General features: G+C 41.5%; 1 protein-coding gene across 1 annotated transcript in view; it reads left to right on the top strand.

Annotated features, from left to right (window-relative positions):
- The window catches only part of SLC1A1 (solute carrier family 1 member 1), a 60,637-nt gene that overhangs the window by 9,856 nt on the left and 25,566 nt on the right, over positions 1–25,215 (top strand). Inside the window, exon 2 of the mRNA XM_065655670.1 lies at positions 7,893–8,033. Within this exon, the coding sequence (XP_065511742.1) occupies positions 7,893–8,033 (141 nt within the window). The remainder of the gene's footprint in view (positions 1–7,892; positions 8,034–25,215) is intronic.

The raw sequence follows: 25,215 nt of genomic DNA, 5'->3' as shown, positions 1-25,215 counted from the left end.
ATAGAGTTAAGGACTGACCAAGTATTGAATTCTTCACAACACCTCTCTGTATTTTTTCTGTATGTTAATGGACTGTTCCTATACGTAAGTTCTGTACAGCAGTTCTCACTAGTATACTGAAATACACATACAGATGCACCACAGTTGTAAAGGTTTTTTTCTTCAACTGTATTCTTTTACCTTGGCTTTCTTACGTAGAAGTTACATCTGCATACTGAAAATACTTGGAAGATATGTACACATGAAATTCATCTACAGCATATTTAGATAACTGAGAGGAAACAAAGAGTCCAATAGGGGAGACTGTTAAATTATGAAACTGCTTAGCCATCTGCACATTGCCAGTCTGGGGGAACACTGGTTCACTGTTCAGCAGAACTGTGGTCGTTCATATTCACAGGAGAATTGCGATTAGTTCCTTTCCTTGGCTGGACAAAATAATTGCCCTTGGTTTGACTAAGGGTGGGGTGGGTCTTGTGCAGGGCTGCATTGCAGAGAGGCTGCTCTGTGTTATCAGTGACTGCTACAGGCTGCTCTATATTATCAGCTCTGCTACAGGCTTCTGCAGCACAGAAAGTGCCAGGAGTTACACGGCTTTGTCAGTTGCTGCGGCCTTCACACCTGTGTAAGAGGATTACCCCACACTGGAGGGGCTGCTTTTTCCCCCTCTGGCCAGTGCTCCACTTTGCCTTCATTCCCGAAGGTCCATCACAGGGAACCACTGTCCACCCAAATTTGCCTCATGCTGCAGTCAGATGATGTGACAACCAAGGATAGGACAAGGGGCAATGGGTACAAACTGGAACACAGGAGGTTCCACTTAAATATGAGAAGAAACAGCTTCACAGTGATGGTGACAGAGCCTGGAACAGGCTGCCCAGGGAGATTGTGGAGTCTCCTTCTCTGGAGATATTCAAAACCCGCCTGGACGCCTTCCTGTGTAACCTCATCTGGGTGTTCCTGCTCCAGCAGGGGGATTGGACTAGATGAACTTTCAAGGTCTCTTCCAATCCCTGACATTCTGTGACTCTGTGATTCTGTGACTGTGTCATTTGCGGAAAGGAATTTACAGCCTCTGCACCCTCAACAGGTTAATCAGAGAGAGGACACGGGGTCTCACCATGGTGGAGGAATGAGCACACCTTCCTCTGATACATTCCTACTAAATATTTTTCAGTAAATCAAGATATGACTTGGGAGCTTTCTTCTTCTGGAAGATTTCTGAAAGGACTTTTCCTTCAAGTATCATTGTAAGCAAACTGGTAGTCTGGGCAACACCAGCATCCAGAGAGTTAAGCTCAGTTGCCATGCAATTACACCCCAGAGACTCTAAATCCTACCTCAGTAGTTGCCTGCAGTTTTCTAAAAATCTTGTTCTTTTCATTCAACATCAGTATGTTTATTGGAAGGAATATTAATTGCCAAGTGCAGTGGAAAACACTAAAATGTGTAACATTAGAAAATGTTAAAAATAATCCAAAGAGAGCTGAATTAGTAAGATGAAATAATGTTATAAGTCATAATTTCCTCTATACACTCTATTTTAGTGTTCTATATTTGGCACTGTGTATTTCTTTGTAGCTAAGAGAGAGCCAGTGATATTAAATATATTCTAGAGAGAGCAAAAGCAAAATGGATTTCATAAAATATTACTGAAGGACTCAGACTGCAGAAGTCTTGCCTACTTGTGCTGTAATTTGACATGTTTATATTGAATGTTTTGTACTGTGTTTCAAATCAAGTCAGGGAACTTTGTTTGCCAACCTTTTCAATCTCATGAATCATCTGCTGTGAAGATAATCTAATTAAGACTTACCAATATGACAGAAGTAATTGTCTGTCTTGTGAACAGCATATCATGTGAAATTATGAAGAGCTTAATCACTTCGTTAATAGAACAATCCATGTTGCTACAGTACAATTAAATAATATCAGGTTTGAACCATGAGATGAGCCCATGTTTTTGCTTCTTTCAATGCCATAACAAAGCAAAATTCCTATAATTCCCGCAGTGTCTATCAGTGTTAGCCAGAATCACTAACTCTGCTCCTGGAAATGGAGTTTCTGCATGGTGGGCTTATATAAAACCAGGAAAAATAAATACTAAATTTTTCAAAGAGGGACATGGTATAATTTAGAACAGATCATTTTACAAAAGAGATGTTTGTTCTCCAGAAACATAGGCTGGATTTATTTTCTCATTGTCTTTATTCCTAAGGATTATTCCCATAATAAAGTCAGTGGGAGTTGAAGGTGATGTGCAGTTTCTGCAGTGTAATGCACAGTGGTGGAGTGAGAACTCCTTGCCAGTTAACACTCTGCATCCCATGTTGTCATCTATGAGTAAAATAACATGTTAGGGAATCCTACCTGATAGATAACAATTTTACCTGGTTTGTATTCTCTTTCAGTGAGAAATAGGACTAGGCATGTCTACGTGTGGACTCAGTTATTTGTTTCTAAATCTTGAGTTGTTTTACCTGTAAGTGAGGGTAAAAGAATGTAAGAGTAAGTAGTATCTTGCTGTCCTGTTATCAAAGATGTAATCAGCTTCTGAAGAGCATCTAACCCTGTGTGTTGTGACAACAAAGCGCAAGTAACTGCAGTCGCTTCATACTGCCTGTCCTAAACAGATTCAGCTACTCAAGGGTTCTGAGTTTTCAAATTCAAGATCTGAATTGTGTTGCCCCCACGTAATTCTACAAAAAAGGCTTCAGGATTCAGCCATCACTCCTGAAAAACTGTAAATAGTCTCCACGTTTGGTTGCTCAGGTGGCTGCTGAGAAGACACCACGTTTTTATGAGTTTACAATAGCTGTAGGACGATCTGTGACACTCCCCATGGGTGCTTGTATAGATGACCCCAGAGATCATGGAATTTGTTTGAACAAGGTGTGGGTTTTTTTTTTACTCATTTCCAAATCTGTGTCATGAACTGCGTACAGTACTTGAAGAAGAATGTAGTAGTCTTATAGTTGTTCCCATGCAAATAATTTGCCTTTTCCCTTAGACAGCACTACAGAAACAACGTCAATATGCAAAAAAGACATACTTTAGATGTAGTGCAGATTGTGATAAATGAGTGTTCACCAGATACCCAAACGTCACTGAGTTAGCTTTGCAGATATGCAGAACCTACAACATAATGGTCTCCCAAGACACATTTTACCTAATTTCTGTGGTTCACGCACTGCACACACGTACACAGACCAGACTGGTTCTGCCTCCTTGTTACATACAGCCATCTCCTGGGCTATGGAGAGCCTCAGGCTTTGCAGATGTGATGGATCGAGTGCTACACGCAATGCAGCCAGTTGCAGGTTCTGTCCCCTGCAGCACTTCCTGCTCCCCTTTCCCTGGGTGACACTACAAAAAAAATGGATCATCCCTTACAGATGAAGTATGTGTTCCACCTGGCTTTATATGCTGGGCCTCCTGGGGCTACCTGAAAGATGGTGCAAACAGATTTCTCTTAGTATGGTCATTTTCAGTGATTTTTCTTTCACTCTGTTTTTCTTCTCTTGTTCTTCTCACCCTCACTCCTCACTTCTTAGTCTGCACTTATGGCCTTTCTTTGGAGGATTTTCTCTTGGTTATCAAGCTTGAAAAGGACTGTGTGCTACCTGGGGGAGTAGCGCCAATGAATCGAGGCATGAGCTGTTTCAGATGGGTTCAGACAAGAGAAGTGACTTGTAGCCTCTTTACACATTCCAGTCCCAGGGACCCAGACTACACCTTCTGCATCTGTGTCAGTGGCTGCTGGGTGGGAGAATGTAGACACCATGCTATACAGCATGGGCTGTACTGTGTGCAGTTGCAAGGAGATATTTCCCTTAGAAAATTAAAGACATAGGATTGTACTGGTTTTTACGCCTTCATTCTTCTCTTTTGCCCAGTATTGCAGAAATCTGGTCCTCAGGCAGTACATGCTGTAAGTAGAGGATTGCTCTTGTGGTGAAAATCGTAACCTAACTTAGCCATGTGGGCAAGAAGGAAAAGCAAAGAGAGGATGGAAAAGAAAGAAAAACAATTTAGCATGGACAAGAAGGTGAAGTGGTTGAAACTGAGGAAAGAGAAATACAGCAAGCAGGAAAAGAGATGTTTTTCTCTTTTGAGAAAGCAGAAGTAATTTATTCCATAAATGAAAAAAGATAAATTAAAAGAAAGGAAAAATCCTAATATCACAGAATCATAGAATAGTTTGGGTTGGAAGGGACCTTCAAAGGTCATCCAGTCCAACCCCCCTGCCATGAGCAGGGACACCTTCTGCTAGACCAGGTTGCTCAGAGCCCTGTCCAGCCTGGCCTGGGATGTCTCCAGGGATGGGGCATCTACCACCTCTCTGGGCAACCTGTTCCAGTGCCTCATCACTCCCATAGTGAAGAATTTCTTCCTTATATCTAATTTAAATCCACCATCTTTCAGTTTAAAACCATTACACCCTGTCCTATCACTACAGACCCTGCTAAGAAGTCTGTCCCCGTCTTTCTTATAGGCCCCTTTTAAGTACTGAAAGGCCACAATAAGGTCTCCCTGGAGCCTTCTCTTCTCCACACTGAACAACCCCAACTCTCTCAGCCTGTCCTCACAGCAGAGTTGTTTGAGCCCTCGGATCATTTCTGTGGCTCCTCTGGCCCCTCTCCAACAGGTCCATGTCTGTCCTGTACTGAGGGTTCCAGAGCTGGACACAGGACTCCAGGTGGGGTCTCCCCAGAGCAGAGCAGAGGGGCAGAATCACCTCCCTTGACCTGCTGACCACACTCCTTTTGATGCAGCCCAAGATACGATTTGCTTTCTGGGCTGTGAGTGCACATTACAGTCCAACCCTTCATCCACCAGTACCACCAAGTCCTTCTCCACAGGGCTGCTCTCAATAATATAATATATTGTAGAGGCATTGCCTCCTAAAGGGTGGTTTTGGTTGTTAGAAGTAATCACACATGTAAGAATTAGTTTCAGAAATGGTGGAGTCTCAGTAGCGTTCACATAGAGAAATTAACATTTTATAAGATGTTCATCTATACTTGCTGAGGGCTGCTGCAATCAGTGTGAGCCCTGGTGACTGTATGAAATATGTTTATGCTGGGCCATACTTTTTTCTATACATTGTAATTCCCAGGAAGAAAGTTCCAGTTGAACTTGGTTATTGAAATGAAGATCAAAAAGTTTTGTATATGTCCATTTCATAAGCAAATTTATTCTGCTAACTCTCTTGCCTTCTCGTTACTGTTAAAAAATAAATTTTCTTCCTATATTCCCATGCTAAATTCAAGCAGCATATGCTGGATACTAGTTCAAATTAAAAGGTAGGTGCATCTTACTGTATTGTATCGTAGTACACAAGTTAATATGGATATAAATGCTCTGTCTGGTGAAGGAATAGCATGGACAAGGAAACGAGAGCAATAATGTAATGTCAAGAGATGGAATGAGGAAAACCTATTCTCAGTTACTGCCACTAGATAAATAATATCCTTACCTAAAAAAATATAAGCAAATATAAATATGTAAGTTTAAAACATTAAGGAAATCCTGCTAAAATTTTGAGAGCACGTGGAAAATTTTTGTAGTGAAATCCAAAAAAGTGGAAAAGGGAACTCTGAAGAATGAAAACGAGGGTCTTTCTACCTGCCAGTAATCCTGCTAAAAGTACAACAATCAGACTTTCTTGCTGGTCAGACATGACGGTCACCTTCTTGAATGAGAGGCGCGTGGTTAGAACATGTCTTCGTCACAGCTGCTTGAAGTAAAGCGGTATTACACAACTTCTAATAAGTCTTTATGCAATTTAAGCACATGCATGCTCTTAAATTGTGAGAATAGTCTGAAGATGTGGAGATTACCTGTACGCTTAGATTCAGCTATTTACACTGATGTTTTCAGGATCAAAGCCATAGCAAGTTACTTCAATACATGCAGCCATTTTACAAACAGAGTTTTACCTTTCTTGGGCTTATCTTAAAGTGCAGACTAATAATTTTTGAAACATTTAGTTCAGTCACTAGATTAGAAATAGACATCGTGTCTTATCGTTCACTGATCAAGGGCATTTACATAATATTGCAAGTATCTTCAAAGCTATTAATATTCAAGATTGTTGCAAGGAATTTAAACTGTCCGTGTTTGCTGCCACAAGTGACACCTAAATCAGAAATCTTAATAGTTGCTTAGAGCAACCTATTTGCCTTCATTTTCCATCTCCTTATTAACAGTAAAGACTTGGTAAGAGTTAATAGTCAGCTTCTGTTTTCTTTTAGCTTGTTTTACCATGTGCAGATAGAGCACAGAAAAGACAGTTTGTTATCTTTTTGTCCTCCCAGAGGCAAATTCTGCGAAGATAACTGTAGTTTACATTTCTGCATCAAGCAACATCCAGACAGCATATGAGCTATCAGAAACCACAACCATGGTGAAACTTTAGAGAGGATTTTTGCAAAAATCCATACTTTCTGGAAGAGAATGTTAATGAGTTTCTTCTCTGGTAGAGAATTGGATATGAGATCCCTGTCTATTTCCTTCAATATCAACAATATGGACCTGTTGTCTGTGGATTTGCCTAAATCTGTTTTTGAACCTGCTGGTATTGTCTGCCTCCACAACTTTATTAAAATAAGGAATGTATCCTGTAAGCCGATGTACTCAAACTTTACACCAGCTTCTTGAGCAATATATAACTTAAGTGGCTTGTATACCATCAAAAATAAAACCAGGGGAAGAGGTGCATTTAGCTTGGGCACTAGGAGCTTTCCTGGGAACCTGCAAGTTTACATGAGCCACTGAGGCTGGTAAAGGTAGACTGGAACACGTTCTTGTGGTGGTGTAACAAATCTGCAAAATGCACACCACTGGTGTCACTAAAATACCAAGGGGTGTAAATAATTCCATTAACTTCAGTGAGGCTATTCATATGGATAAGACCTTTCAGCACTCAGTAATGAAGGGTTCTGAGTTGCCATGTCTCTCACAGAATCCAGTTAGAAATTGGATCTCTTGATACTCAGTTTAGCCAGGACCAAAGCATTACAAAGTTTGTACACGAAAAAACAGTTGTAATGGCTTCTAAACGCTGACAAATACATTTTCTGTACCAGTGGTTTTTATTTGATAGCCATGTTAAAATGAAAAATAAAGGTATTGCCGGTCAAGCTGAAATAATTAGTCTTTTGGCCTATGATTCATTTTGTTTTGGTCAAAGACTTACCTGTAATTTGTCTCAAAAGCTAGAACTATCCAATAATTCATTTAAACCAAAGATAAGAGGAAGTACAAAGGTACCTTGTGCTGTGGCTCAAACGTGGATTATATTTACAGTCTGGTATTTTGTATGTTGGTCATGTAGTTGAATGAGTGTGAAATATGATGAGTGTATTTTTGTTGAAAAACTCCCTGGTAGTTACAGTCTTTTCTAATTATGTAGTGCAGCAATTAGTGAAAGTATTGCTACTGGGTAGACATATTTTTGCCAATACAAATTATCTAAAATATTTATATTAATCATATCACTTACTTTAAACTTCAGTAGTGTTTATATATTACATTGGTTTCTTTAATGCCAGGTAGGGGTCTTCCAGATCTAGTTAAAGCAGGTGAAAAGTCACTGCTGGACTGGACTGATAATGAGAGGGCATAATCAAGATTATTCCGAAGACATACCTAAAGACATCCTCCAAGTTCAGAATTATATGTGTTATTACCGTTTCTATCATCAATATATAGAACAGAAGAGGAAACATATTTTCTCTGATTTGCTTTAGAAGTTCCACTATGGCTGTAAAAATGTGCCTATTGTGTGCTCTTTTGGTTTTACTGTTTTTCTCCTATTTTTCCTCCTTTTCCCCCATGTCTCTACTATAAATTAGTGCTAATTTGTGTCACTTTTTATGTGCCTTTAGGTATTGGAGTCGGCGTGCTGGTACGGGAATATGGCAAACTGTCTAACCTGGATAAATTCTACTTTTCCTTTCCCGGTGAAGTGCTGATGAGGATGCTCAAACTTATCATTCTGCCATTAATCATTTCAAGTATGATCACAGGTATGACTGGAAATGTACTATTAGCTGATGGGATTATCATTGTGGTTTATCTTCCTTTCTAAAAGAAATAACCTTTAAAAACAATTTGATGTAACTCTATAATGAAAAGTAGAGATTGCATACATTTAGATTAAGCTTTTCAACATATAATGAGAATAGATTTGGAAGGATTAGCACCATTATCTGGTAATTAAGTTATAAAGAGCTGTAAGATAATAACTTATATGCTTATAGATTCCTCTGTCTCCTTCTCACTGTTTTCAGGAGTGGGTTAATCATTTGCAAATTGCAAGCCCAAAGGTGTAACTGCATATTCTCAGGTATAGAGTTAACCATTGTAGGTAGTCTCATGCTGCCATTTCACAAGAAAGGGATAGCTGATCTCATAGTTTACTGTAATAAAAAGAGGAAATTCCTCACCTACACTTCCCTGGTCCCAACAGACTCCCATGAGGTACCTTGCATGAGCTCTGGCATTTGCTGAATCCTTCCGTGAGTCCATTCAATTCAGTGACATGACAGAAAACTATAAATTAGGGAAAACGAAACAAATAAGTCAGTTTAGTATGCTTGGTTCAAAGGAGTTTTGGGGAAGTGCAAGAGAGTGTGGAGGCAGTGTGGCCAGGAGGGGTTTGTGGAAAGAAGAGCAAAGCTTCTCTGTTTTGGAAGACGCAAGAAAGGTGTTGGCTGGAGCCCTGCTGTGGCATACTAGATTTGCTAACAGCTCACCCAGTAGGAAAGATTTGTCAGAGTGAGCCCAAAGCAAAGAGACAAAACTGGATGTCAAATGGCTTCTCTGGAGGGGAAAAAAAAAAAAAAAAAGGAAACCAGACAAACTTGTCTATGTTCTTTAAGCCTTTACTGGGGGAACAGGGGTTGTGACTATTTTATTTTAGCTTCCTACAATGAATCAGGACACGTTTGTCACTATACTGTCCCCTTTTGTCTTCATAAACCTCTATTTGGGGAATGTATTCATGTCCAGTTGTTTGTTATTTGGTTGGGTGGTCATGGTAGTGCATCAGACATTTGACTGCAGCAAAGGAAAGCATGTTGTGATCAGAAAATGAAAGGGGAATTTTGATCTTGCTATAGAAGTGCTTTCAAGGATAGGATATTGAGTACAAACTCCCAAGCTCCTCAGAGTTAATGGGCAAAAATATTACTAATTACAGCAGTGCACTATGACAGGAAGAGCCTAAGGGAAGCTGCCAAGGCCTTTGGGGCATATCCGTAATGCAGGGTGACAGGAACCCACTGTTGAAGTGGAGAATGTCAAGAGCTGCAAAATGGAGACATCCAGAAAGGAAAGCTACAAGAGGCAGATTGAGAAATGGCAGCAGAAAATAGTTGAAGGCTCTGGAGATGTAACAGTTGTTAATACATAAAGGAGAGAAGAACAAGGAGAGGAGTAAAAGGGGCTTGGTGTTTTAATAAATAGACAAAACAGCAGCATTTTTATATAGACTGCCTCACTTTCCCAGGTTCCCTTGCAAAACGAGTGTGAGGCTCTGCAAGTGGAACCAAACAACAATATTGAGGAAGGTGGCGCAACTATGTTGGAGGTGCCATAGAGGTTAAGTTGATCTGCACCCTTAATCAAACTTGCCACTATAAAGAAAAAAAGGTGGGTTGTTGTCATAGGAGACTCCACACTGTCCAGTCTGGACCCACTTCTTAGGGAAGTCTGCTGCCCCCCTAGGGCCAGAGTTAAAGATGTGAAGAGAAAACTTCTTGCCCTAAGGCCCTCAGATTATTATCCTCTACTGATGTTTCAGGTAGGCAGCAATGAGACTGCAGTAGGAAATCCAGAGGCAATCAAGAGGAACTTCAGTGCCTTGGGATGACTGGCTAAGGGATCAGGAGCACAAGTAGTGTTCTCCTCTGTCCCTCCAGTTGCAGGGTACAATGAGGGAAGAAACAGGAAGACCCACCAGATCAATACCCGGCTGCGGAACCAGTGTCACTGGCAGAATTTTGGGTTTTTTGATCATGGGTTGGTTTACATGACATGTGGCCTGCTGGTGACAAATGGGATGCACCTGTCTCAAAGCGGGTAAAGGTACTTTGGACAGGAGTTAGCAGGGCTCATTGAAAGAGCTTTAAACTAGATTTGAAGGGGGAAGGGGAGAAAACCAGGCACAGCAGAGACAAACCCAAGGGCGGCATACCAGCGTTTGGGGGATGGGGTGCTACCAAGGCCCTTCGGTCTGCCATCCCAGTGAAGGTAGGGGAACTGTGTGATAGCAAAGACACAAGGGTTATACATGTGTTAGAAACCATGGAAGCACCTGAGAATAGTCAAAAAGGAATTAGGGCTTGTCACTGCAAAAAGGTGGTGGGATGAATAGCCCAGCTGGAGTGTGTCTACACCAATGCACACAGCTTGGGCAACAAATGGGAGAAGCTGAAAGCCACTGTGCAGCAGAAAACCTATGATGTAGTTGTCATCAGTAGATGACTGCCACAACCGGAGTGCTGCATTGGATGGCTATAAACTCTTCAGAAGGGATAGGCGAGGAAGGAGAGGAGGCAGGGTAGGTCTGTATGTTAGGAAGTGTTTTGATTGTCTTGAGCTTGACAAGGGAAATGATAGCTTTATGAGTGTTTGTGGGTATGAATAGCAGGAAAGCCAGCAAGGCAGATAACCCTGGTGGGCGTCTGTTACAAACCACCCAACCAGGATGAAGAGGCAGATAAAATATTTTGCAGGCAGCTGGGAGAAGTATCATGATGGTTAGCCCTTGTTCTCATGGAGGACTTCAACTTAGTAGATGTCTGCTGGAAATACAACACAGCAGAGAGGAAACAGTCTAGGAGGCTCTTGGAGTGTATGGAAGACAACTTCCTAACACAGCTGGTCAGTGAGACAACTAGGGAAGGTGGCCCACTGGACCTATTGTTTGTGAACAAAGAAGGACTCATGGGTAATGTGTTGGTTGGAGGTGGCCTTGGGCATAGCGAATATGAAGTGATCGAGTTTTCTGTTCTTGGAGAAGTAGGGAGGATTGTCAGCAGAACTGCTACCTTGGACTTCCAAAGAGCAGACTTTGACCTGTTTGTGAGGCTGGTTGGCAGAGTCCCTTGGGAGGCAGTCCTGAAGGACAAAGGAGTCCAGGAAGGCTGGTTGCTCTTCCAGAAGGAAATCTTAAGAGGCGCAGGAGCAGGCTGTCCCTGTGTACTGAAAGATGAGCTGGTGGGTAAGAACACCAGTGTGGCTGAAGAGAGAGCTTCGTCTGGAACTTGGGAATAAAAGGAGAATTTGTAACCTCTGGAAGAAGGGGCAGGCTACTCAAGAGGACTACAAAGGTGCCGTAAAGTTTTACAGGGAGAAAATTAGAAGGGCCAAAGGCCAACTAGGGCTGAGCCTTGCTACTGCTGTAAAAGGGAACAAAAATGCTTCTATAAATACATCAGCAACAAAGGGAGGGCTCAGGAGAATCTTCACCTGCTGGTGGATGTGGGGAGAAACACAGTGACAGAGGGTGAGTGAAAGGCTGAGGTACTAAATGCCTTCCTTGCCTCAGTCTTTAATAGTCAGAACAGTTGTGCTCCAGGTACTCAGCCCCCTGAGCCAGAAGACAGGGTTGGGGAGCAGAATGAAGTCACAGTAATCCAGGGGCAATGGTTAGCTACCTGCTACATCACTTGGACACCCACAAGTCCATGGGGCCAGAGGAGATCCACCCAAGGGTGCTGAGGGAGCCGGCAGAGAGGATCACCAAGCCACTTTCCATCACTTCTCAGCAGCCCTGGCTAAACGGGGAGGTCCCAGTTGACTGGAGGTTCACAAATGTGGCGCCCATCTACAAGAAGGGCCAGGAGGATCCGGGGAATTACAGGCCTGTCAGTCTGATCTTGGTGCCGACGAAAGTCATGGAGCACATCATGCCGAGTGCCATCACATGGCACATATAAGACAATCAAGCGATCAGGCCCAGTCAGTACAGGTTTATGAAAGGCAGGTCCTGCTTGAGCAACCTGATCTTCTTCTGTGACAAGGTGACCCACTTAGGCTGTGGATGTTGTGTACTTAGACTTCAGTAAAGCCTTTGACTCTGTTTCCCACAGCATTCTTTTGGAGAAACTGGCAGCTCATGGCTTGGATGGGTGTAGTCTTCACTGGGTAAAGAACTGGCTGGATGGCCCAAAGAGTTGTGGTGAATGGAGTCAAATCCAGTTGGCAGCCGGTCACGAGTGGTGTTCCCCAGGGCTTAGTATTGGGGCCACTTCTGTTTAATATCTGTAACAGTGATCTGGATGAAGGGATTGACTGGACCCTCAGTAAGTTTGCAGATGACACCAAATGTTGATCTGCTGGAGGGTAGGAAGGCCATACAGAGGGATCTGGACCAGCTCAATCATTGGGCTGAGGCCAAGTGCCTCAATTGCTTCAACGAGGCCAAGTGCCGGGTCCTGCACTTGGGTCACAACAACCCCAGGCAGCGCTACAGGCTCGGGGAAGAGTGGCTGGAAAGTGCCTGGTGGAAAGAGATCTGAGAGTGTTGGTCAACAGCCGGCTGAACATGAGCCAGCAATGTGCCCAGGTGGCCAAAAAGGCCAACAGCATCCTGGCTTGTATCAGGAATAGTGTGGCCAGCAGGACCAGGGAAGTGATTGTACAACTGTACTCAGCACTGGTGAGGCCACACCTCAAATCCTGTGTTCAGTTTTGGGCCCCTCACTCCAGGAAAGATATTGAGGTGCTGGAGAGAGTTCAGAGAAGGGCAATGAAACTGGTGAGGGGTCTGGAGCAGTAGTCTGATGAGGAGCAGCTGAGGGAACTGGGGCTGTTCAGCCTGGAGAAAAGGAGGCTGAGGGGAGACCTTATCGCTGTCTACAACTACCTGAAAGGAGGTTGTAGCATGGAGGGTGTTGGTCTCTTCTCCCAAGTAACAAGTGATAGGATGAGAAGAAATGACCTCAGGTTGTGCCAGAGAAAGTTCAGATTGTATATTAGGAGCAATTTCTTCACGGAAATGAAAGGGTTGTCAGGCATTGGAACAGGCTGCCCAGGGAAGTGATGAAGTCACTATCCCTGGAGGTGTTTAAAAGATGTGTGGATGAGGTTTAGTGTCAGAGTTAGTTTATGGTTAGACTCAATGATCTTGAGGGTCTCTTCCAAACTAAATGTTTCTTTGATTCTTTGATTCTATGAATGAGACAAAAGCAAAGGAAAACTGAACTCTACTTTTATCATGTTGAACTTGATTCTGTGACAGGAGATCCAGGAAAAGTTGCCAAGATCAGACTAATATATTTTTTTGCTTTCAAACAAGTTTTTATTTGTGAGTGAAGTGGGGCCCGTGTCTCAGAAATAAATGATATAATTAGCATAACCATGAAATGAATTATTTATTAAATGTATTCTTGTCCAGCACTTGCGAGGGGAAGCAAGAATCTTGCTGTTAAAAATATTATGCTGCTATTTAATGTTTAACATTCCAGTATGAGTAAACTGTACTTTGTAACTACTAACATGAACTTGGATTTTAAAGGTTGCAGATTGCAGGAGTGAAATCCATATACAGAGATGAGAACAAGATGCTCTAATTCTGACTTTGGCATATCCAATTTGCATAGAAAAGAAGGGCTTGTTTTTTCTACACTTCTATGTTAGGTTTTAGGCAAGAAAAAAAAAAGACTGATAAAAACCAGAAGCTACTTCAATAGAATATGTAGAGCTCTGCTGCTCTTGAAGACAAAAGCACTAGCTGCCTGTGTGCAAATAATGCTGAAATGTGTGGCAAGCAAATGGACCAAGCATGTCTGTGCATGCTGGTTTTCACTATTCACCTGCATTCTTCTTTAGGATGTTGATAAGATAATTTGCGTCTTGTAAAAGAAATATGGTAACCTTCCAAACATCAGAAAGACACATCCCAATTAAATAAGTAAGCCTGTTTATAATCCTAAAGCACACTAGTCATTTTTCCTCTTTCATGCAGTCATACAGAATGGTAGAGGTTTGAAGGGACCTCTTGAGACCCTCTAGTGCAACCCCTGTGCTCAAGCAGAGTCAGCTAGGGCAGGTTGTGCTGGACCGTGTCCAGTCAGGTTTTGAGTATCTTCAAGCATGGGGACTCCACAGCCCCTCAGTGCAATGTGTTTGACCAGCCTCACAGTAAAACAGTGTTTTCCTGTTCAGGAAAAAATTAAATATTTTTAAATTTTTGCCTGTTGGCTCTTGTGCTGTGTCTGGGCACCACTGAGAGGAGCCTGGCTCTTTCTTCCTCATTCCCCCCATTAGATATTTATACACATGAATAAAATCCCCTGCGAGCCTTCTCTTCTCCAGGCAGAACAGTCCCAGCTCTCTCAGACTCTTGTCGCATGAGAGATGCTCCAATCCCTTCATCATCTCTGAGGCCTTTCGCTGGACTTGCTTCAGTAAGTCTGTTTCTTTTACTGGGGAACCCAGAACTGGGCGCAGTACTTCAGGTGTGGCCTCACTGGTGTTGTGTTTAGGGAGAAGAACACTTCCCTCCCCATGCTGGCAGTGCTCTTCATAATGTAGCCCAGGAAGCTGTTGGCTGCCTTTGCTATGAGTTGTTGCTGTCTTATGATCAGTTTGTTGTTCATCAGGACCCACAGGTCCTTCTCTGCAGAGCTGGTCTCCAGCCAGTCACCCTCCAGCACATGCTGGTCCCTTGTATTATTCCTTCTCAGCTGTAGCGCTTTGCATTTATCCTTGTTGATCTTCATGATACAGCCACTCCTCTCAGTTTTGTATCATCTTTGAACATGCTGAGGTAGCACTCTGCCCCGTCATCTGCGTCGTTGATGAAGATGTTAAACAGTATTGACCCCAGTATTGACCTCTGGGCTATACCAGTAGTGACTTGCCTCCAACCATACTTGTGCTGGTGATCACAAACTTCTGGGCCTGGCAATTCAGCCAGTTTTCAGTTCACCTCACTGTACAATTATCTAACCTGTACTTTTGTCAGTTTTTCTGTGAGGATGTTATGGGAGTCAGTGTCAAAAGCCTTACTAAACTCAAAGTAGACAACATGACCTCTTTGCAATTCTGAATTTTAGCACTGAAGCAAAAGTCACGCTTTCAAAAAATACTGTTAGGAATAGAACAAGGAGGGGAGTGAAAAATTTTCGGGAGATCCAGGATGTGTCTTCAACTATGTCTGTAAACAAGGAGGCACCTCACTATTAGTGGCAAGGGCACATCTCTCTGCATTTGGCTGTGAACCTTCCCTGGAATGAGACACAGAAGTATTTTCCTCAAAAGTAACCTCAACCTCAGCACCACAACCTGCTTGCTGGCTGTCTTTGGCGAGACCTGATGTGTTCTGAGTATGCCTGTCTCCTCAGGATTTGCATATTTTGCAGACCCATATAGGGCTTTTATCCAGTGATCACAGCTGTCAGACCTGTGTACATGTTCACATGCTCAGCAGCAGATACTTAGGGCCCTAGTCCTTATGAAGTTACTGCAGTGAAACTAATGACACCACGTCAGCTGGGCCTGAATAACTATCTTCTTAGTTCACAGGCTAAGGGGATGCTACTTACCTCACCATGAGAGGCAGTTAAACATTAAGTCATGTTATTGTGCTTCTGCTGCAGGCTAGGAGTGTGCATAGAGACAACTGCAGTGCCTCATTTGGTATAATTGTAACCAGACCATAGTGCTGAGTCCAAAGGCATTTAGGAAGTTTTGATGCCTACAGGAGGCTATGTTGTGAATGTATGTCATGTCAAAATACTGGATTTTGGTGACTGGTAACATTTTTGCACCAGAATCACCAAGACCTCAGTCTCACCTCTATGCCCAGCAAGATCATGGAGCAGATCCTCCTGGAAATTGTGCTAAGGCCTATGGAATATAAGGTGGTGATTTGTGACAGCCAGCATGGCTTCATTAAGGACAAATCGTGCTTGACAAATTCGGTAGCCTTCTACAACAGGGTTATAGTGTTGGTGGATAAGGGAAGAGCAACTGACATCATCTACCTGGACTTGTGCAAAGCATTTGACACTGTCCCACACAACATCCTTCTCTCTAGATTGGATAGACAGGGATTTGGCAGATGGACCACTCGGTGGATAAGGAATTGTCTGGATGGTCACACTCAAAGAGTTGCGGTCAACGGCTCAGTGTCTGAGTGGAGACCCTGACGAGTGGCGTTCCTCAGGGGTCGATATCGGGACCAGTGCTGTTTAACTCTTTTAGGATTAGAATATCTTAGAAGATAATGTCGCATCCTGAAAAGCATCATCTTATACCTATACTTTGGAGGCAGTGAGCTGTGCACAAATATATGTCCCATGACCCAGATCCCTGTCCACTTGGACATAATGTTGTAAATCCAGCCCACACCATCACTCCATGGGATTCCAGGAGTTTCTGCAAAATTTAAACTATTATTAGTTTCAACTTGTTGAGGGAAATCCTGTCGTAGTGGAAAAACTCTCGATAGCTTCTTCAATTACAACAGGAACACACTTAGTCTATTTCAAATTGAAAAGGCAAAATTCTCCCTCTTTGGTTAAATGGAGGGCTTTGTAGACTGTGGTTTTCCTTCTCAAACCTAGTTCCCCAGAGTGGAAGGCATTTTTTACATACTTATTTTACACAGCATATGAGTTGCAATTTCTGGAATTTTTCCACTGACCTGCCTGAAGGCTGAACTGTAACCTACTATAAAAAACTAACATAAGCACTAAGCATTAATTTGTTTTGAAAAATGTTAAAAGGATGGTTAATAGGTCCTTGCTTAGGGAACAGAAGAGTCTGAGTAGTGCTATTCTCTTTTAAATTATTCTTAGTCTACCTCAGAGCTGAATTTTAATTGTTCTCATCTTATAATAATATTAATGGATGGCAGATATAAGTTTAATTTACTCTGACCCATAAGCCCACCACTGATAATTCAGTTCTTTTGGATCTCCATGAGATTTCTATCCCTCAAAATAGCTAATAGTACACTAATGCATCGTTCATGTGAAGGAATTATTAGTATTTTCTGTTTCCTGCTATAGTGGTATGGGAAAACTGAAAATGAAAATCAAAACCTAAAGTGTTAGTCAAAACAATTGCTATGACATCTGGAACTACAGCTGTACTGAGTGTAATACTCCATGCTCCAAATCCACTTCTGTGAAATAATGGTCTAAAAGAAGAAATTATTAGGCAAAGACCAAAAATTATTTTTAGGTGCCCTGTAGGGAGAAAGAATTGAGTGGAATCTCTTGGATAATTTCTGGGAGTTTTGAGGCTTAAATATCATCATTCTGGGCATACTTAAAGCCTATAAAACGTCTTTGAAAGTCTTTGAAATTCACCATTCTAATTGCATTCAGAGATTGAAAATTCTCTGGAATTGTGCAGTATATTTCATTGCATGCCTGCATACTGAGCATACTAGTCCCCTTTAATCACATTTAGCTTTCTTTTTCATGGACCGAGATTCACAGGGCATGTAATAGCAGTAAATGTTTGCAAATCTGTTTTCTGTCTGGATCACAACAAGACTTAGGCTGGAGATAACTGACTGTTTTCCTGGACAGTTGTTCTCTTGTGCTTGGGTACCAGCTGCATGCGCAGCCTGGAGGTCACTAATGGAACACCAAGTGTCTGGCCTTCTTTCCTGCATCTGAGTCCCCTGTTAGTAGCTAGTGTCAGGAGGTCTGGATCATACCCAACACTCCCTGCCCTCTGGACACCACAAAGCGCCATGGCTCTGCTTCTCATCTTGCTTCAGTTAGTCCTTCTAAACTGGGCTTATTTCAGACTGCCTGTCTCATCAATTTTCAAACCACAGGCCATGGACCATGATGTGGTCTTTCTTTGGGGCTAGAATGTTTTCTGTCAAAAAATTCCCCTAAAAGGTGGCATCTCCTATCTGATAAATTACCTTTCTTTAATGATGTTGTGAGGGTTACCCATAAATGCCAGAAATCTTAGCTGTGTAGCAGCAGTCATGTCTCTTCTGTTTTCTGCATCATGCTTTGGGTTAAAAGATGTGACACATAACACAGCAGGTCCATGTCTCAGGTCTCAAAATTGATGACATGCTTTTATCAGCTCTTCAACATATATTTTAAGTTCTACAATAAACCCTCCCTCATTTCTTATCTTTTCTCCCTGGTGAAACATTAATAAAGCTTTTCCATATTTTTCTGACTTCCCCACACTTCCAGTCTTCACAGGCAGCTCCGAAGAGGCTAGAACAGATACATGGGAGTTTCCTGGCTCTTGCATTTGTGCAGGGTCAGCTACGAGGAACACCAAAATTCCTTAAAACAATTGATGAGGTATTTATAGGTTGCACACTGCATACCTCAGGAACAGTGAAAAAAAGACAGTATCAGTTGCTTCTCTGATGGCAGCTGTGTGTGAGCTATAAATACAATATCTGCCTTGCTGTGGGTCTGCTGATGCTCCAGCCACTACATTTCCATGACTGTAGAAATAAACTCTTCCTTTACTCCTTTGATTACTGCTTCAGCGCTGTCTGAAGCATACTGTCAGTTCCACCTTTCCCAGTACCAACAGCACAGTCTTTTATTTGCACTTCTTGTTCATAGTACAGCGATAATGATTCTACAACAAATCTGGCTTATTCCAGATGACAATGGCCTATTACAACTGTGTGAGACAGAAAAATGTCCCACTGAAGTACTTTGGCCATGTGACTTTTCCAATTTGCAGAGACCATTAGGTTCTCTATGGAAAGAGTATGTTGAATCATGGATGATGGATAGGTATGTTGAATAAGTTATTTGTTCTTTTCCATTGTTCAAAATTAAAGTGTCAGTATCCTACCTTGGATCTATGTTTGGGAAGTTACTAGTTTGCTTTATCACAATGCCACTGAGTTTGGTGAATGGAGACAAAAAGTACAAAATAGAAGACAAAAGGATGGAATGCAGTGGGAAAAAAATCTAAGTAGAGTATTAATCCTATTGTTCTGATTTCTCATGTTTATCTTTGAAAGTCCAAACAGTTCAAACTTAACCTTTTTTTTTGTCCACTATTAGTAATTTAAGTTACAACACACTGAGGCTGTGCATGTGCTCAGGAATGGACCTGCCAGTTCCATTAGATGTAAAACATCCAGAGATTTAAAGTACTGTAAAAGAGCACAGATAAGGAAATGGCAGGAGAACAAATCTATCTTATTTCCTAAAATGCAGGGATTCCAACTCAGTTTTCCTTGGTATCACCATTCCTGGGTGGTAACTCGCCTTGTCCCTTTGTGTTGCGTATGTTGTGCAAAGAACAGAAAACGTTAAACTACTGTTAATGAGTTTTGCCTTCAGTTGTACAGAGGAATGCTGGAGGTCCTGTCCCTGCTGTCCATGTGCAGTCATTGGGGCAGGGAGGACTGCAGAGTCATGGGCTATTAATGGACAAGGCTTTGTGCCCATCCTCTTCAGATTACTTCTGTCACAGTCATCTACTCCTTTCACATCAATATCAGTTGACCTTATGCAACTGAGACAGCCCCTACATTATTTAAGTTTTTAAATTATAGTAATAAAATTTTGAAGTGCACTTCTGGTTCATGGAGCATGATTACCACCAGCTCTCAAGGGCAAAGAGCCCCAACACAACAGCCACTCTGCAGCATCTGCAGTCACTGCCTCCAGTGCCAGCCGTGTCACCGGGGCTGCTGGTGGCACCGCTGTGGATGGGTCTGAAGCAAGTTAGTGTCTTCTACTCTTCCGTTCTGGAGCTCAGGACGTAAACAACAATTCCACTATATAAACCAGATGGCATTCACTTTTTAATCCATTTCCCTGTGTGTGGACGTCATGATGGATTAAAAAATGTGGTGACATGTTGAAGTTTTCTTTTTAAGAGTCCGGAAGCTAAACTTTGTCCACCTGTCTGTTTTACCACCAGTAATTTTCAGGTAATTCAAGTGCCTTCAGTACTCCAGGTTTTCTGTATTCGTACGTATTTCACTTGCAACAGTGCAGAGGCTGTATTTGTGCTACATCATGAACTGAATCTGATTTCTGTTATGAATCTTTTTGGCCTGTCCGTCTTGGCAGATTGATGTGTCTTCTTCCCTCCTCATAAGCTCTTATTATATTCCACCCAAGGAACATCATATTGCCTGAAAAGGCATTAACTTGAGATTGTATAACCTCTAAGAGCTTTCTAGAGGAAAATTAAAATTTTCCTACAGGTGATACTGTTTGCAAGTAAGAGGAATGGAAGGCGGTACTAATGCTTGCTTTCTGTGCATGTAGACCAATAAGCTGTCTAGGGAAAGATAATCCTATGCTGCAATGCTGATTGTGCCGACTGCCTACAGGGCAGCACAGCAGTCCGATAGCAAACTCGTATCCAGGGTCAGAAATTTTTCTTTACATCTTACCTGAATTTCCTTCCATTTTATATTTTGTCCCTTTCATTGCCGTAAGCTATTCATCTCCCATTTATTCCTCTCTTTCTATCTGGTATTTAGAAAGGTTCATAACAACTGCTTTTTCAACACCATCCTAAATCATCCAGGACGTCCCCTTTCAGTATTTGGAATATTCTTTATAATATACGACATTCCATGCTTTAGTCTGTTTTAAAAAAAAATCTTTTTTCAATGCCTCTTAGAAGACCAATATTTATCATACTAACCCAGTGGTAGTCTCACTAGATCATGTAAGTACCAATTGAAAATATTCTGATTTAAATTTTTTGTGGTATTTAAATAGCATCAGTAGATGCTTATTCAATATCTGCGTACATCACACTCTTTCCCCCCTCAGCCCCGTTTGCTGGGTTTTTTTCAGTTCATTTGTAACACATTCTTCTGCTGCATTTATACAACAGTATTAGTGGAATAGCAATCATTTGCTCCAGATAAGAGAGATCAATAAAATTTCTATCAAGTCTCTTGAAAAGTTATTTGCTACAAGCTGTCATTGAAATCTCTTCCCTTTACAGTAAGTAACAATGAAATTTGAATAAACAGGAAAGCTGGTAGTATAGAGGGACTGACAGAACAGGCGTGGAAGACTTCTTATAACAAACACCAAAGACAGAGGTAGTGGGTCACCAAAAATCTCATTTGAGAGACTGCATATCACAGTGTCTTTGGGACTTCCATTTGCCATAGCTGCTTCATTACCTGATCTTCTCAGCCAACATCTGACTCAGAACTGTCTTCTTAATGAGAGTTAGCTACATATGTCTTTCAGTTAACTAGTGGAAGACCCGATAGAAAAGATAATTTAGAGCCACATGACACAGGAAACGAGGAAAAAATAAAATTATTTGAGCTGCATCTCAAGTGAAAGATGATTGAGAATGATCTACGAGTAATAACAGCAGCATCTGAGTCCCCTGTCTCTGATGAATAGTGAAGTCATGCACAGAATCATGCTGTCTGTAGTCCTGAATGTGGGTGGTATTTCAGCAGATAGTTATGAATTAGTTGTTTGGTCCTGACAGTCTTGTTCATATGCAAGGAATGCAGTATTGCATTTCCTAGAGAATTCCACAGAGCAAAGGGAAAAGGAGCAAAAAGATTGACTATTCAGCCCTCGGAAGGAAACAACAGTAATTCCTGTTGAACCTAATTCGTAAACTTAGATTTCAGGAAGCATATGAAGAAAGTGAGCTTTCAGGAGATTAATCACAGTCAGGGTAAACTTGAACTACAAGTTCATTGCAACTAAAAGGGCAGAATAGGACAGAAAAGACTGAATCTGGAATCGGAACAGTGAAATCACAGATGAGTCAAAGATGGCTTCCATAAAGTATAGGCTCTGAATTCACCAGTGTTATGGTGATTCCCCCTGCAGCAGTTATTGTCTGAAGTGTATACACCATGGTTTTCCCTTCAAAAAGTGAGTATATGCCAAGGACAAAAGGAAATACTGGACCAAGGACAAAAGGACAGAGGACAGCTGGTTTTGGTACTTTTCCTTATTCTTCAGAAGCCCTGAGAGGAGCTTTCTTCACACAGGACATAAAGAAGTAGTGGTAGGATTGCCTTGCAAAAGCAGACATCCACAGTGGATATAGCCACATCACCAAGAGACTGGATGGGCGAAAAAAACTTCAGATTAGTTCGTGAATTTAACATTTAGTCTATTCATACCCTTTCTGAGTCTTAGGGAGTGTGACTCCAACATGAGTCCCTGTTTAGAAAGAATCACTGTGGACTGATGAGTCACAAGGGAGATTGCATAGTTGATGCCAGAAACTTTGAGCACAAAGATCTCTCCAAACCTAACGTCATATTTATGAACAATCTTGAATTCATGGGACAGTAGAGAGGACCTTTCTCTGCTGTGAAAAGGACACTTTCCCACTTGTATCCGTCACCCAGCCATCAAACAATGACAAAATTTACATAGAAATAGGATTAAATATAATCTTTCATGTTGAGATTCTTTCCTTTCCTGGCAGTAGCTGATGAGAGCTGTCAGTAGCCCATGAAACAAGAATGCAAATTTAGATTCTCTTAGACACAAAGGAATAAGAAAATAATCAATAAGCTTGCTACACAATTCAACACAAGCTAGAATTTGGTGTTCAGTTACTCCAGCAAAAATCATGTGCCACTTCTGAAGACAAAGGCCAAATACTGTCTTAGTATTAGTAGTGTTTCCCATTGCAAGTAGAATGGAAGTATGGCAACTAATTCAAAATTGTCACTTGCCACTAAGTATGATTGCAGTTATGGCTTGGCTACCAGGTCTGTGATGGTCAGAGGATTAAATGAGAATGGTCAATATGAGGTGACATTCCAAAAAACAAATTAGAATGCAGAAGTCATACCACGCAGTCACATACAGTTGACATTTTGATACTGCTCATGTCTTAAATTAGAAACACTCCTGGCTCTATCTTTTAAAGCCAAGGAACTTCATGCATTTTGGACAGGTATCCATTTATCAAGGGCAATGTGTCTGCCCCGCTTAATTATTTTTTTTTTCCCTAGCGTGTTTAGAAGAGTAAATCATATATTTTTGCAACTCTGCATAACATGTGCACCCCCGCAATAAAACACCACTACTATTTTTATATAAAACATTGCGGTCACCTAAGAAGAACTGCTTACTGAAATTCTCCATATGCATTTTAAGATTCTCCTATGTTTTCCTACTTTCACGTCTGTTGCAACATTCTGTAAAAATATTTTAAATGGACCTGAGTATCCTAGATGTCTATTGTATAATTTCTATGACCTAGTGACTGCACATTGCAGCTGGACGAGCCAAAATGGAAAGGAAGAATTAAAATGTGTGTACCTGGGAGAAGTTGAGTGTTTCCTCTAGCATCTGCAGAAATTCCTCAATTAAAGCAATAAGGCTGATGACAGTTTGGAGCAGTTTTAGAACTGCATTTTGTCCTTGAACCAACATCTTAGGCATATATAAGAACGTGTAAAAACCACAGCGTTCTACTCTTCATAAACTTTTCTTGCTAGATTTTTGTTGTAGTAGTGAATTAGATATCAGAACCTTGAGAGAACTGTGTACAGTTGATGTGCGGCAAACTTCAGTTATTCCTCCTCAGAAATATGATTAGCTCTTAAACCCAGTCGAGGAAGCTACAGTGTGGCTGGCAGTTGTGTGGACATGGAAGGCCCTGGAGTCAGACTCTTCCCTCTGGCTCTGAGTCACACTTACATAGAAGAACTTGCCACTGGTGCTAGGAGCTGGATAAGTGGCATCGATCTTTGTATATAGAAGACTCAGGTCTTGATCATCAAGTGTAGCTATGTTGGCAGAGGGAGGTAAACAGCCCAGTCTTTTGCTGATTGTACTTAATGATCAATTTGTCAAGTAGATGAAGAGAGATGGTGGAAGAAACAGATGCTGTCAGCTCCCACTGATCTTCAGAAGCTCTGAGAACAGCTAAGAAGTACTGCAGGAGATGCACTTGATGATGACGCTGACATTTGTAGAGCCACAAAAAACAGAGTCAATCACAGCACCGAATTGTAGATGTTGTCTCTCACAATGTATTGAAAAAGAATACCTGGAAGCATAAATCCTTGTGCTCGGTTGGGACACCTCTGTAGAGCAGTATGACAAACTCTGAGGATGTACATGTTATCCCTTAAGGAACCAGGAAGATGATAATCACTGGAAGTTAGAAAAGCCCTGCGGTTGTTTCCAGTCCTTAATGCAACCGTTTTCACTCTGAGATCTTACTGGACCACAGGATTAATGAAGCACAGTGAACAACTCTAGAATTACAGTTATACCTCATGCCAATGCCGTTACATGTGCATTTACACAGGCTTCTGAAGTGAACACTGATACAAACCATACAACAACACAGTGCCATATGATCTTGTACAGAGGGCATTTTTTTACTTGACTTTTAATCATGTTGGGTACTGATTTGCCTGTTTCAGTTTAAAATATTTTTCCCAAATGTACACATCTTAGATGGAAAAAAAAAAATCTGTAATTCATGGATCACACAGTTTCAGTTTTTGATGAAGGGTTGCTGCCTGCAAAACAGAGCAAGTGTTTTACCCCGGACAGTAGATCTCTAAAGTGTTGGTAATTTTTCTGTGATGATAGCAGCTGCAGTCAGTCACTTGGTTATCCACTCCATGCTGTATATAGTTCTATAACAGATTTTATTATTATGAGGTTCCCAAATGTTGATACCAGCATAAAATTTCTATTTTGTATGGGAAATGTAGGTCATTCCAAAAGGCAGGAACAAAATAGGAGGAGGAGCTAATGGGATAGTAACCTTTCAACATCTTTGAAGGTTGTATGCGCTATAAGTGGTTTCTTCTCCTGCACCCCATTAAACAAAATGAAATTACTAATAGTAATGCGTACTTGATTTTTTTACCTGACTTTATAGGTTGCTCCTGAGGAACTGCCATCAGTTCTTAGATCTGTGTTAATGGCCAGCTTCAGAGAAAGCTAGAAAAAGATTTATAATATTCAGATACAGAATAATTTCACATCACAGACATTTCAGTCTAATCTAGGAGCTTGATATTGCTATAAACTGAAAAAACCTGGCTTCTTATCTTTCATGTTATGTTAACTGCTGTGATTTGGGCTATTTCTACAGCCTTCCTGCAGGTTCAATACCTCTGTCTCATCCTCAGCAACACTCCAAGATAACACAGTCTGCAATCTAGTTAGACATGTGATGGAAGATATTTCCTTACAACTAGTTTGAAATTGCTACGTGGTAATGCAGCTAGTTGGTGGCACTTTCCAG

This window comes from Caloenas nicobarica, chromosome Z (assembly GCF_036013445.1).
Source record: "Caloenas nicobarica isolate bCalNic1 chromosome Z, bCalNic1.hap1, whole genome shotgun sequence".
NCBI classification, from domain to species: Eukaryota; Metazoa; Chordata; class Aves; order Columbiformes; family Columbidae; genus Caloenas; species Caloenas nicobarica.
This window is presented reverse-complemented; position numbering and strand designations above follow the sequence as displayed.